Source organism: Symphodus melops (genome assembly GCF_947650265.1).
Source record: "Symphodus melops genome assembly, chromosome: 4".
NCBI classification, from domain to species: Eukaryota; Metazoa; Chordata; class Actinopteri; order Labriformes; family Labridae; genus Symphodus; species Symphodus melops.
The window spans coordinates 1765885-1779612 of record NC_136694.1 but is presented as its reverse complement, the minus strand read 5'-3'; the positions used below and the strand labels follow the sequence as shown (position 1 = coordinate 1779612).

The window sequence follows — 13728 nt, the reverse complement described above, 5'->3', positions numbered from 1 at the left end:
GAAAATACCAACCGGAAGTTGCCCTCGCCTCGTGTTGTCATCGTTGTAGTAACCGAGTTGTAACCTCTTTACGCTCGGAGGATTCATTCACGTCTAAACGCCTGAAGCTGCAGACAAATGGACGATAGAGAAGACTTTCTAGGTGAGAAAAATGTGTGTTTTTTTAAATAACTAAAGAAAAAACTTTGACCTCGTGTCCAGTTGTTTATTTTTGGTTTGTTTTTCTGTGTGTTTTTCTGTGTTCATGTTTTCATCCCTTCTCGTCCTGTAACATTTCAGCCCTCCGTGCAGAGACTCGTCTGTTTCTGCTTTACTTTGACTTTTCCTGAGGTCAACTTTGGTAAACTCGTTCAGGTTTAAAAAAGTTCTACAGTACTTTGATGCGTTCAAAGACCGTATTTTAAAGTATTAACCACAGTTTCAGACACGTTAATAACTTCCTAACACTGCTTCATCACTCTGCACAGTGTTGCATTCAGGGTCTCATGTTGTTACAGCTGAAACACTGCGTCTTTAAGTCTCTGGTTCTCTGAGTTCAGTGCTCTGCAGATAAGACTTTATGATTTGGCTGCCTGCATCATTAAATGTTACGTAATTTGCACTCTGGTTATTATGGATTGTATTATATGGAAAAAGATTAGAAACAACAACAAAAAAACTACTTTTTTTAAAATATAAAAATTCTAATAACATTTTTTGGCAGTTCAACTAATCAAGTTTCACATTTTCAAGTAAGAATTTGGTCTTTGGTGCCACGCAATATGCCGCCATTCATTGACACTCATGGTCCTGTTTCCACAGCGAGCACCACAGTCCGAAATTGGGGAGCCTACACAAACTCCCAATTTCCACACACTCCACGAGGGGGCAACGCGTGCACAGAGTAGGGCTGGATACAAAAAGATACGCATGACGATACAGACGCCACGATACGATACATCCATTGATTTTAGATAATGGGCGTGTCCCACGCAAAATTCACTCCAACAGCTGTTCGTTATTAGCAGAGGCGTATTAAAGATCCGACAACTTTCAACACTTCCCCTCCGGTCGTCACAGATCCAGAAACACATGAAAATATTTGAATCCCAGAGTTACGGCTAAGATGTTAACGTGAGCTGCACCGCGGGAATACTGTCTTTAAAAACAGAGCTTTACAGTCTCTTTAAGATCTGCACCGAATCATGTATGTGGAGCACATGGCGAAATACTGACATATATATATATACACACACACACACACATACAGAGTGTAGTTTGTGTGTGCTGACGGGCAGAGAGCAGAAGGACGTGTGTGTGTGTGTGTGTGTGTGTTAGGAAAGCAGAGCGACAGAGAGAGCACGAGCTGACGTGAAATGACATCCAGCTTGTCTTTAGAGTCATACACTAAAGCAACATTCATTTTTAAACCTGCTTTCCAACATTTGAGAGAATTTACGGTCATGAAAGTTTTCCTCCAAGTCACTGAATCGGACTGACACGAAAGTGTTTGAACCCTGAATTTGTAGTTTTAGCTGAAGTTCCCTGTCGGATTAGCAGGAGATTCTCGTGTCTTGTGTTAAAAGTCGGCTCGTCAGTGAAGTCTGCATGTCTCGGTGACCTTTGAGGCCGGCAAAGAGAAGAGGTGCAGGCGTGCTGCAGGAGTATTCTCCATGCATCGTCCACTGAAAGTCCTCAGTAATCAGTCCGGCTTTGTTCGCTCCTGTTTTTTATCTCCCCCCCTTCTCTTTTTATTTCCCCTCTCCTCTTCCTTCTCCCTCCCTGCGTCCAGCTTACTGTTCTCACACTCTGTCCATCTCGACGTCTCTTTGAGGAAACACCTTCTCGCTGATATTTTTAGCCCTCAGACGGAGTTATTGTGTACAGCTTGGAACAAACACTCGGTCATATTTTTATCCGTCTGGCATAAAACAGAAAACAGGACCAATGAGAGCGTCCCAGAGGATCGGCCGTCGTCGGGGTGAAAGTGTTTGTTTCGGCTAAACCATGACGCACTCGGCCGCTCGGTGCCTCGGAAGCGTCTCAATCAAGGTGCTATTGTGTGTATGTGATATTACATTGTTGTGTAAAAACATGGTGGTATGCAGTGCTGCCCATTAGCTGCAGTCAGGGAGGTCAAGGTGACATAAGTTTGATATTTTAGGACCTGACGTCAGTCGGTCACGTCCAACTGAAAACTGTGTTAACATATTTTTTGGTGATGAAGCTTTTACATATAATGGACGAGGCTTTATGAAAGGTACATTTAAGTCGTCTTAGTCTCCGTGTCCTGGTCGATGATCCAAGCTGGTAAAGAAATATTTCAACTCATAAACCAAACATGCTCTTTAAACTTATGAACCAAAATAAGCGAACCACACAAAGTCAACATACCGTGTGTGTGAGGTTAATTATCCTGTCTGAAGGGCTCAAAAGCTGAATGCATGATCTATTTATACTCAGAGTGTGGGTGGGAAAGTATTTGCATAGCATTATGTAGTTATTGCAGTTGTCTTAGCGTTGCACGGACAAAGGGAGGGGTGGGGTCTTTACTGTCAGGGTGCAGATAAGCTGGAAATTAATGTCATTTTTCTCTGCTAAACGGCCGCCGTCCACGGCGTCCACACTGGGTTCAACGCAGACGCTCAATGAGGGAGAACTCAATTCAAAGCTTGTTCCAGCGGCACCTGGACTCAAAGATCTTGGAGAGGTTTCACCCCTCCTGGATCCTTAGCATGCTAGTCAAGCTTCAAGTTGCCATGTGGTGGACACTGTAGCTTCAGTGTTTAGCCAGCTCTGCATGTGGTGGACAGTGTAGCTTCAGTGTTTAGCCAGCTCTGCAGGTGGTGGACACTGTAGCTTCAGTGTTTAGCCAGCTCTGCATGTGGTGGACACTGTAGCTTCAGTGTTTAGCCAGCTCTGCATGTGGTGGACACTGTAGCTTCAGTGTTTAGCCAGCTCTGCATGGGTCTGTAAAGCTTTCTGCGTTCTAACCTCTCTCCATGTTTCATCTCCAACATTGATCCTAGTTTGAGCAGCTTTCTGCTGCTGGAGCTTATTAGAAACATGCAGAGGCTTTTTAGCTCGGGTACAATCACTTCTATCTGAAGCAGTTCCACTGCCTGCTTCCATCGCTGCAACACCTGTTCACCTGATAACTGCTCTCATATCTGGCAAACCCAGGGGCGTCTAAAACGGCCTTCAAAGCCCCGCCTACCTTCTCTGGTCCAATCAGATCCAGAGCATTCAGGAGCAGAATCTAAAGTTAGATATTGTGGCATTTGAACCAAATATGGTAACTCTGTCAATGTTTAATACACTTACACTTTTTGTAAAATGTTATAATAGAAATAAAGTTCAGAAATAAAGTTCTGTTATATCCCCGAATAACACCATGAGGTAGAATTTTTGAATTTCAAAGTATTTCAATGAGTGCCCAGTCGAGGGTTAAGTTTGTGATGTGACTACAAAAAGAGGTAAAGTCTGAAGGTATGTGTTGGATTGATGGAGGATCAGGGGCCTCGGAGTGGTTTACTAGACTTGAAATAGGGATTAACAAGTCGTGACTGCAGTTATTTGCTATGAATAGAAGACAAGTCCCTACCTGAGGGATCGACTCCCCCGCTGAGCCTTTAGAGGCCTGATCCATGTAGATAAGTGGCGTGAAATAATCTGTGCAAATGGCCTAACAAAGCACAGATGTGTACACACACAGGGTGTGAATGGTTTTAACATGAAGTTATTGCACCTCGGGGTCTTCATGGGCTGTGAGTTTGTAAGAACAGACTTAAATAAATGAATGTGTGCGTGTGAAAAATGGAATAATGAGTCATAAGATGGACTCTGATGCTGAGCTTGTTTTGTGTTCAGCTGGTGTCTGAAGCGCCTCGTTTCCTGACAGACTCCTCTAAAGAATGCATCCTCCCTTCCTGCAGCGCACACACACACACACACACACACAAACTGTCCCAACATGCTGCAAGGGAAAAATTCAACCTCAGAATCAGACTGTTGGATATTTGTGCATATTTGCTCTTTACTGCCGCTTGTTAGCGTCGACTGTATAAAACATGGACGTAAGCTGAGTGACATCACCTGTTGATGTCTGAAGAAGCCCGATGATGGCGACAGTCACCGTATTGGAAATGTTTATCAATCCAAGCTTTAATCCATCTAGAAATAGACAGGTTGGAGTTAAGGCGGGTCTGAAGCTTCCTTGCATAACAGCTACGACACGCCCACCTGTCACTCAAATCCGCCACACCCCCAATGATGTAAAAGTAGGATTAACTCTTTGGTTTAATTTAACTAAAACAGATGTCGGATGCCGATAGCCGCTATGTAAATAGCTTCATATGGTAGCAGCTAACCGCTAACAGCTAACTGCTAACTCATAAACTCAACAAAGGAGAAAAACGCGACACAAGCAAAACCAACAATGGAAGACATCCAGCAGTTCATCCACTCTGTCACTGTCATGTGACTCTTTATTACAAAATCTCACAGGAAGTGACGATTCTTTTGACCAATCAGCCGACTGCAGTGTTTAGCTCCACCTTTTCGGGTCGGCTCGATATTCTTGCCACCCCACCGGAAGGGTCCAGAAAAGTGGGACGGTACGGATCGGTTATTCGGGACTCTTTCCCGGGATTAGTCTATGGAAACGCCAAAAAATGTACGCCGTACCGAGACGTACCGAGACGAACCGAGCCAGACCGCTCGGTGGAAACAGGGCTATAGAGAATCTTTTGATTTTTCAGCAGGCTTCTAGTGGACACTTGAGGAACTGCAGTTTATTGCACTTCTGCATCGACGTCACTTTTAAACAGTGTTATTAATTTTAACGAGATGCGCTGCAGTAACATCGTCCTCTTGACATCCTTCCCTCAGGTTCATGTGATCCAAACATACCAGAGGAGGGACCAACAGCGCCCCCACCTGGCTGGTTGGATGATATACATGGATACCAGGGCCACAAAGGAGGAGGTGAGACTTCACCCCTCGCTTCTTGTTTCGAACATCTGAAATGATTTTCTCCCTCACTTCCTCTCCTGTTTTTTTTTTTTTTTTTTTTTTTGACCAGAGAATGATAACCCGTTGTATCCACCTCCACCTGCGTATAACCCCACTCCTGAACTGGACAGGAACACGTCTGTGCCTCATGTCAGGTAACACACACATCAGAACTTTATTTTGAACAGACTCATCTGATGGTTTTAAAATAATCACTGAAAATGTCTCTGGACACTTTATTTTCTTGAAGCCACAGAAGAAGAGAGTATCATACTGTGTGTGTGTGTGTTTCCTCCTCTAGGGTCCCGACAGTATCAGAGGATGTGGCCAGAGAGGCTTTGCTCAAGTATGTGGGATCGAAATGGAGGTACAGCGCCAAACCTGCCAGAAACCTGACCTTCAAGGAGCTCAAACCCGTCACTGTGTACAGGGTACGAGATGTACACTGCTACAATGAAGCTACAATGTTTATTGTCACACAGAAAAGGACCAATCAGAGAGCTGCTCTCTTCCTGTGTGATCATGAAGGAAACCTGCTGTGTTGAAGCTTCTCTTCAACAATGCAGCAGCCAGTATGTCCTCCTTCTAACTTTAGATTCTGCTCCTGAATGCTCTGGATTTGATTGGACCAGAGAAGGTAGGCGGGGCTTTGAAGGCCGTTTTGGACGCCCCTGGGTTTGCCAGATATGAGAGCAGTTATCAGGTGAACAGGTGTTGCAGCGATGGAAGCGGGCAGTGGAACTGCTTCAGATAGAAGTGATTGTACCCGAGCTAAAAAGCCTCTGCATGTTTCTAATAAGCTCCAGCAGCAGAAAGCTGCTCAAACTAGGATCAATGTTGGAGATGAAACATGGAGAGAGGTTAGAACGCAGAAAGCTTTACAGACCCATGCAGAGCTGGCTAAACACTGAAGCTACAGTGTCCACCACATGCAGAGCTGGCTAAACACTGAAGCTACAGTGTCCACCACATGCAGAGCTGGCTAAACACTGAAGCTACAGTGTCCACCACATGCAGAGCTGGCTAAACACTGAAGCTACAGTGTCCACCACATGCAGAGCTGGCTAAACACTGAAGCTACAGTGTCCACCACATGCAGAGCTGGCTAAACACTGAAGCTACAGTGTCCACCACATGCAGAGCTGGCTAAACACTGAAGCTACAGTGTCCACCACATGCAGAGCTGGCTAAACACTGAAGCTACAGTGTCCACTACATGCTGACCTGTGTGAGAGGAGGGGGCGGAGCCAGCTCTCTGTGATGATTAGAGTTTAGACTGCAGTACACATTTTAACCACTAGATGTCAGAGTTACATATCGATCCTTTAAAAATGTCTCTCAGATCTTCACACATCTGGGTATATTTTCCGGTCACAGTTTTTTAATCCCATCTGCGAGGTAGCTTTGTATGATCTCATGCTTTACACTGCAGCTTGGTGCAGTCCACCAAATGAATGCACAAAAGGGCTTTTGTAGTTTTGATAATCAGCTGTAAGTTCAGTTAACAGAGTCAAACATTTGGTCGGAAACATTGCATTGATCATTTTTAATTCAAGTAAAGATGTTAAAAGCTGCTCAGATACTTGTTTATTTATTTGAATAGGATAAGCCTCTTGAAATGGTCCTAACATAAGACAATTAATGATGAAAAATACATAATAAAAAAAAAAGATGAAAAATGAACCTGTAACACATTTGTCTTTCTTCTGTCTGCAGTATCGACTGGAGACCTACACCGAGACCAGAACCAGCTCCTGGCAGTTTGAGCCTTACAATGGTAAACTGCAGAAATGAAGTCACTGCTGACTGTCTCTCTTTCTGTTCATGACAGGATAGTTGTAAGATCAACTTCATTTACCAACCAATGAAAACAGCTGATGACAGAATTACAGGTCAAGTGGGACAGATGTTGAACCCCCTCAGAACGACCACTTTATTTATGTAGAAGAAACGCTGTTTGAAAAGGCGTGCTCCATCCCAGCCACAGCCACAGCGTCACTCTGTGGGAAACAGACAAATCAACTGAGGGGTTTTCTGAGACACACGACGACCACGGTGGTGACTGTGGTTCTTCCTCTCACAGGACAGCCGGTGGACGGTCCTCAGTACGGCGCGAGCCCGGCACCCTGGGACATTCCTGTCGTGACACCTGAGAGATTCCACGACAGGGTGGAGAAGCTCCACGTGCCGCACTCGTCCTTTGTCAAGGTAGAAGACTTTACTTCAACACAGACGAGCTTTGTGTCGTCCTGTGTGTGTGTGTGTGTGTGTGTGTGTGTGTGTGTGTGTAGCTTAGAACACTAATGTGCGTGTGTGTGTTTCAGGTGTGTCACAAGTGTCACGGCTGTGGAAGGACTCGCTGCGGGAGCTGCTTCGGGAAAGGCCAGGTGAGAAGTCTCATTTTAGCGTCTTCACCGTTTGTTTCTGATTCAGATTTATTGTCTCGACACATTTGGCAGCAAGAAGGTGATGAAGTTCGTTATTCAGTTTGACCTGCCACATCACAGGCTCATTTCAGATGTGCATGTTTATAATCAACCCCCACAATATCCAGTGTGGCATTTCTTACAGCAGCACAATTCAGATTTCTGTCATTCTACGACATTTTGAATGTTTCTCAGTACGTTTGGACACGTTCGTATGTGAGAGAGAGAGAGACTGTAATCATGCAGAGATCCTGTGACAAATGTGTTTGCTTAATGTCTGATGATATGGCAAGGTCATTTTATCATTTCAGTCACTGATTGCTCCTTTTAGGCTCGTCTAAGTCGACAGGTTGAAGAAGTTTGATAGAGACGGTATTTTCCAATATGGCGACCATCATGTCACGGATGAGCTCCCAACTCGTCCTTCAAAACCAGTCAGAGAATTTACTGAGACCTGGTCCATAATTATTACAGTCTGTGTTTTTTTTTACTGACGAGCAGGAAAACGCTCCTTCAATGCCCATAAAAGGGCGTCAAGTAGGGGAAGTGACACACTGAGAGTAACGACTATGGGTACATCCCAAGTGTCTTATTTGCAGTCTCCTCGGTCCTCGGCCGAACCGGAAGTAGTTCCAAAGCCGCCATGTTGAGGATCGTCCCAAAGCTCTTATAGCGAACGGAGGAGAGAGGAGGCTGATCCGAGGAGCGATGACCGAGGAGACACGAGAGCTGACTTCACGGAAGTCTTTTCACTGACAGACACGCCCCCTTCTCGTATATCACTCACTGATTGGACGCTGCACAGGATCAGACTTCAGTGAAACAGAGTTTAATAGGGGAGAAAAGAGGGACATTAAAAAGAGGCTAAACGGAGCGTGGGACATTTAAACAGATGATGAACATCAGTGAGTTTGTAAAGAGTCGCTCTGTGATGAGCTGCGATTAAAAAGAGTCTGACATGAAGACGAGTCCGTTTTATATTCTCATTTATTTATCTTCTGAACGTTTCATCATTTAGATTCTAATCAATCATTTTCAGTATCCTGACACATAAATATCTGTGTTTATAAAATACAGAGTTGGTTGTCTAAATACAGGCTAGGTTCAGTCCAAACTGTTTAATAATAATCAATAATTATAGACAATTCAAAATGAAATCTTTTAGTCAGTAGAAACTGTCCTTTTGGTTTGAAACAGACTGCAGGTTGTTCTTCAGGTAAAGACACTAAACACTGTAACTGTGTGTGTTTGATTAGAAATAATACAGTGTGTGTTTGATGAGAAATAATACAGTGTGTGTGTTTGATTAGTAATAATACAGTGTGTGTGTTTGATTAGAAATAATACAGTGCGTGTTTGTGTGGACATAAACAGCTGTTCGGCTGATTGACAGCTGAACGTGATCAGCTGATGTCGCGTCATGTGACGCTGTCGAGGAAACGACGTCTCATGTGTCTTAAAGCTGATTTCCTCGGTCCTCTCTCCTCGGCTTCGTTTCCTCCGTGCATCTCTGGTGGGCGGGACTAAGACGCAAGTGGAGGAGACAACTCGGAGGACACTCGGTGCAAATAAGGGAAATGAGATTGAGCCAATAACCCATAATGTTGGGCTGGCATGGCAGCGTAGATTCAAGAAAAACTTTGAATGTTTGAAACTTCTTGAAAACCGTGAACGTGGAAACAAAATTCTTGCTGAGAAAAGTTGGAAATTGTTTTCATAATGTAAAAAGCGCAACAGTTAAAGCTTTGATTATTAATCTTTAATCCTAACAGGAAGTAGATGTGTGAACCCTCAATACGTCCTTCTGACCTCATACTGTAGCTTAAAGGAAGTGTGTACAACATGCTCCACATCAATAACTCCAGTGTGTCCTGTGTAAATGTGTGTGTGAGTCCTGACTGTCTCCAGTGAGGGAGAAGCTGGAGTCCTGCTGGCTGTGTTGTTGTCAGAGCTGTGTTTACATGGACGGGACGGCCGGCTCCTCCCCTTGTGTATAAAAGCTGTTTTAGTCAAGAAGAAGAAAATACTCACTGATTATTAGGATGAAGAGTTTTTAGATCATTCTGTGTCAGTTTACATGAAGCTACCAGCTAACTAAATAGTGCTAACATTAGCACGCTAACACAACAATGCAGGACACAGGTGACTGAAGCTACCAGCTAACTAAAGAGCGCTAACATTAGCATGCTAACACAACAATAATGCAGGACACAGGTGACTGAAGCTACCAGCTAACTAAAGAGCGCTAACATTAGCATGATAACACAACAATGCAGGACACAGGTGACTGAAGCTACCAGCTAACTAAAGAGCGCTAACATTAGCATGCTAACACAACAACGCAGGACACAGGTGACTGAAGCTACCAGCTAACTAAAGAGCGCTAACATTAGCATGCTAACACAACAACACAGGAAACAGGTAACTGAAGCTACCAGCTAACTAAAGATTGCTAACATTAGCATGCTAACACAACAATGCAGGACACAGGTGACTGTAGCTACCAGCTAACTAAAGAGCGCTAACATTAGCATGCTAACACAACAGTGCAGCTCGAGACGAGGATGATTCTGACTGTTGCTTCCACTTAATGGTGGGGAGGGGTTGGAGGTGTGTCTCTGGAGGAGGGCACAGGCTTCAGTGTGGAGGAGGCGTGGCCTATCAGTTTGTTTTGGTTTCATGCTGGAGCTCAAGGGCGACAACTACTGGATCAAAAAGTTGCACTTTCTTCCTTTTAAGGTGAAAAAAAAGCTATTAAAAAAAGTGTTTATGCTGGAAAAAGTCAACTGCATGCTCTAAAACCAACATGTTTGTCTTCAGCTTGTCTTCTGTTGAACTCAAATCCTCGTCTCACTTTGCAGAAGCGTTGCACTTTCTGTCACGGTCACGGCCACTCCAGGAACGGGCGCTGCACCTCCTGTCATGGCAGAGGTCGTAAGAGGTGGGAGTCTGGTCTGCCTGCTTCTTTTCCTGTCTGTTCCTCTAAATGTCCTTCTTCGTCTTGCAGAGGCGTTGCAATTGCTGCCATGGCAGCGGTTTCAGACATAGGCCGGGCAATCACAAGAACTCTGGGAAAACGCGTTGCACTTCCTGTCACGGGAGAGGCCGTAAGAGGTGAGAGGAGACCTGAAGACCCGGACTAAGAGTCACTGATTTGAAATACAGCTTCCAGTACAACACATTATCCTCACTCAGGTCTGACTAAGTGCTTCAAATCAGCTCTGTGGTCGTGTCAGCTGCAAAGATTAATGTTGATATTTGCAAAGAATAGTTGTGTATCGTCAGCATAAAAAAGGATTGTGCATGTTCAATCGAAGAATTAGTCAAAATAATTTGAATATTTAAGACACTGTTCATGATAAATTATTACGATTATGACATATTGGATTTATTAACACAGGAAATATGTAAAGACTGGAGAAATACTTCTCAGATTGAACACAGACGAGCCACACAAAAATAGACGAAAAAAACTATAATCCAGTTTTCACTAAATGTTCCTAAGTCATGATAAATATCAAAATCACTCTGGATAAATCTGCACAGGAACAAAAAGGAAAAAAATCGAGCACAAAAATCCGTCAGCCACTTCTTTAACGCTGTATAAGGGTACAACAAATCGCCCTCTGGGAACATATGTAACAAACTGCACTGAACCAAATGTGACCACACGGTGAAAACAGGTCTACAGAGACGCTTCACCAAGCCTCCATCCACCCTGAGGTAACGCAATAACAACGCCTCGGTTACACTGATGACCTGTTGGAGCTTCAAATTAACATGGTCCAATGATGTGCTGCCTTTTACTGTTTTAAGAGTGCAATGGTTGTGATGCATTCTCTCGCTCATTAACGTTCATTGATCGTTACTCTTTGCATGGCGCCACATGTATTTTCTACTCTGTCTTGATCCTCTTTTGCATGTTGTATTTCTGCGTTAAAGGCAGGGTTGGTCATTTTCAAAAATTAGCACGGGCATTCCCTCAGTGCTCCCTCTGCACCCCCTCCCCTCTCTGCTCTCTCTGAAGCCACGCCCCCTCACTTAAATGCACGAGCGCCATACTTTCAGCGTTGGCTCGTGCATGCATCGGGTAGAGAATGAGCAAGGACACAGGGCAGCGTGATTGGTTTAAAAAAAACTCGAACCAAGTGCAGACATTGGTTGAAATTTTCACAACTGCGACCGATGAGCACACGAGTTATTAATTTCCGTTCCGGGCCTAAAGACAATTTCAATCAAAATCTAAACTCTTAAAAAGTGGATCTGGAGGAAATGATCAACCCTGCCTTTATGTTCAGAGCAGGCTGCAGAGATTTGAGTCTTCGTCACTCTTTCAGGTGTATTTCCTGTCAGGGCCACGGCTTCAAGACCTGCACTGTTTGTCACGGCAGCCAAAACCTGTTGCACTTCATCCTGCTCACAGTGACGTGGTACGTTTTAGCCGCACACACACACACACACACACACACACACTTGACACAACACATCTACACAACAATACACAACCAGAATACAACAGCAATAAAATCATCCACAATGACATTCACAAATGTTACTGAAACAGGCTTCGAGCACTGCACTTTAACCCCTGGACGCCTGAATTTGTTTCCACATATATGTATGCATTGAAAGTGCATCAACCGGCAATGGAGGAATAGAGAGGCGAATTTAGCTGCATTTGAAGCGGAAGCGGTTTGATGCAAATTTGCGACAATAGGCGTCAAAAGGTTAAAGGTGGAGTCAGCAGCTTTATCATTGGTTGCATCATGTAAACACAACATGTGTGCGTGTGTGTGTGTGTGTGTGTGTGTTTGTGTGCAGGAAGAACAACATTGAGGATTTCATTCCGGACCGTCAGCCCGATTTTCCAGACGAGAAGTTTGAGGCGGTGACGGGAGATCCTTTCTTTGTGGATGAAAACAATCTGGTGAGAACGAACACGTCTGTTTCTTTAAGCGTGTGAACAAAATGAGACCAAAGATTTCAGAGGACGAATCCAATCATTCAGTCCACCCTGACTCCAAGAGTACCAGTGTCATCTGTCCTTTTTCAATCTTTTGTTCTGTGTCAAACATTGATGCTGCTGTTTCGCTCTAACCCAAACATTTCCTGTCTCTCTTCAGCTGTCCAATCGAATAACAGCAAAACGACCCAAAACTATGACCTTCCTTTGTGCTTTAGCGATGTTGTGTTCTGAAGTGATGGTCAAAAGAGCAAATGATTGACAGGTGTCCAGCTTGCTAACGTGAGTCTGTGTCTTCTCTGGTCGTCCTGCAGGTGTATCCCATTCAGGGCTTCCCCGATGACGAGATCTGTGCTGTTTCTAGAGCCATGATAAACCAACATCTCACCAAGTTCAGCTCCACCAGCCGCATCCTGCAGCAGGTACCAACCAATCAAAAGACCAAAGGGCCAAACTAAGCTGCTGTTTAATATGATGCATGTATGATTGTGTTTCTGTAAACATGAACTGTATGATACTTTAATGTCATGACTTCTGTTTTTTTTTTTTCTCTGTCCGCAGCGTCAGACCATCGAGATGGTTCCTCTGACTCACGTTTATTACACCTACAGCGGGAAAGACTACAACTACTTCGTCTACGGGGCGGAGAACAAAGTGTTTGCCGCCAAATATCCCACGGCGTGCTCGATTCTATAAACGCCCCGAGCTTTATGCGTCCTGTGTGCAGGTGCAGTCTGTACCGACATGTAGACCTATGCAATGTTTCACAGACATGTTGACTGTTTTTATGTGAAATGTCAACGTTGTACCAGGTTGTGTACAGTACTCCTTCATGATTAATGTCATATATTTATCGATGTAATCCTACGAGTCTGCAGACCTCAAAGGTCAACAAACAATCATCACATGGTACCTTCAAACTGCTCATTCATCAATATACTTCAACATGAGGAGCTGAAGCTGCAGCTTTCTGGATACTCAGTTTATCATTTCATCTCTTTGAATGTTTCCAGCTGCTTTTAGGTGCCTTAATAACGATTTATAGCTTCCTGTCATGTGACCAACGTAGAGGCCTGGAGGGCCAAAAGAGTTCAGGAAAGTGCCGTCCACCATTTATATATATATATATATATATATATATATATATATATATATATATAAAACTGTTGAGCTGCAGCATGGGCTTTTTAATTTTCCATTTCATGTAAACGAACAGTAGTGATCTTTAAAGCGAACACGGGTCGCTTTCAATCTCTTGAAACGGCCAGTCCGAGCCGGTGTTACGGTTTAAAAAGTGACCTTGTAAAATTGTGAGCCGACTTCTTCTGTGGTTAACGGGCGTCATGT

The 13728-nt window shown here is 44.0% G+C and overlaps 1 protein-coding gene across 2 annotated transcripts; it reads left to right on the top strand.

Annotated features, from left to right (window-relative positions):
* On the top strand, positions 1–13497 carry LOC306822719 (protein SSUH2 homolog). Of its 2 annotated transcripts, none has more exons than XM_079341901.1 (12): positions 1–142; positions 4870–4965; positions 5063–5147; positions 5294–5423; positions 6709–6769; positions 7076–7200; positions 7317–7379; positions 10280–10359; positions 11756–11848; positions 12240–12345; positions 12696–12803; positions 12943–13497. In XM_079341901.1, the coding sequence occupies exons 1-12, from the start codon at positions 118–120 to the stop codon at positions 13075–13077; spliced, it is 1107 nt and encodes a 368-aa protein (XP_079198027.1). In that variant the 5' UTR covers positions 1–117; the 3' UTR covers positions 13078–13497. The 2 variants fall into 2 exon arrangements, with proteins under 2 accessions (XP_079198027.1, XP_079198026.1); XM_079341900.1 differs by lacking the exon at positions 10280–10359 and adding an exon at positions 10426–10532 and having other exon boundaries at positions 3–142.
* Positions 13498–13728: the final 231 nt, after the last annotated feature.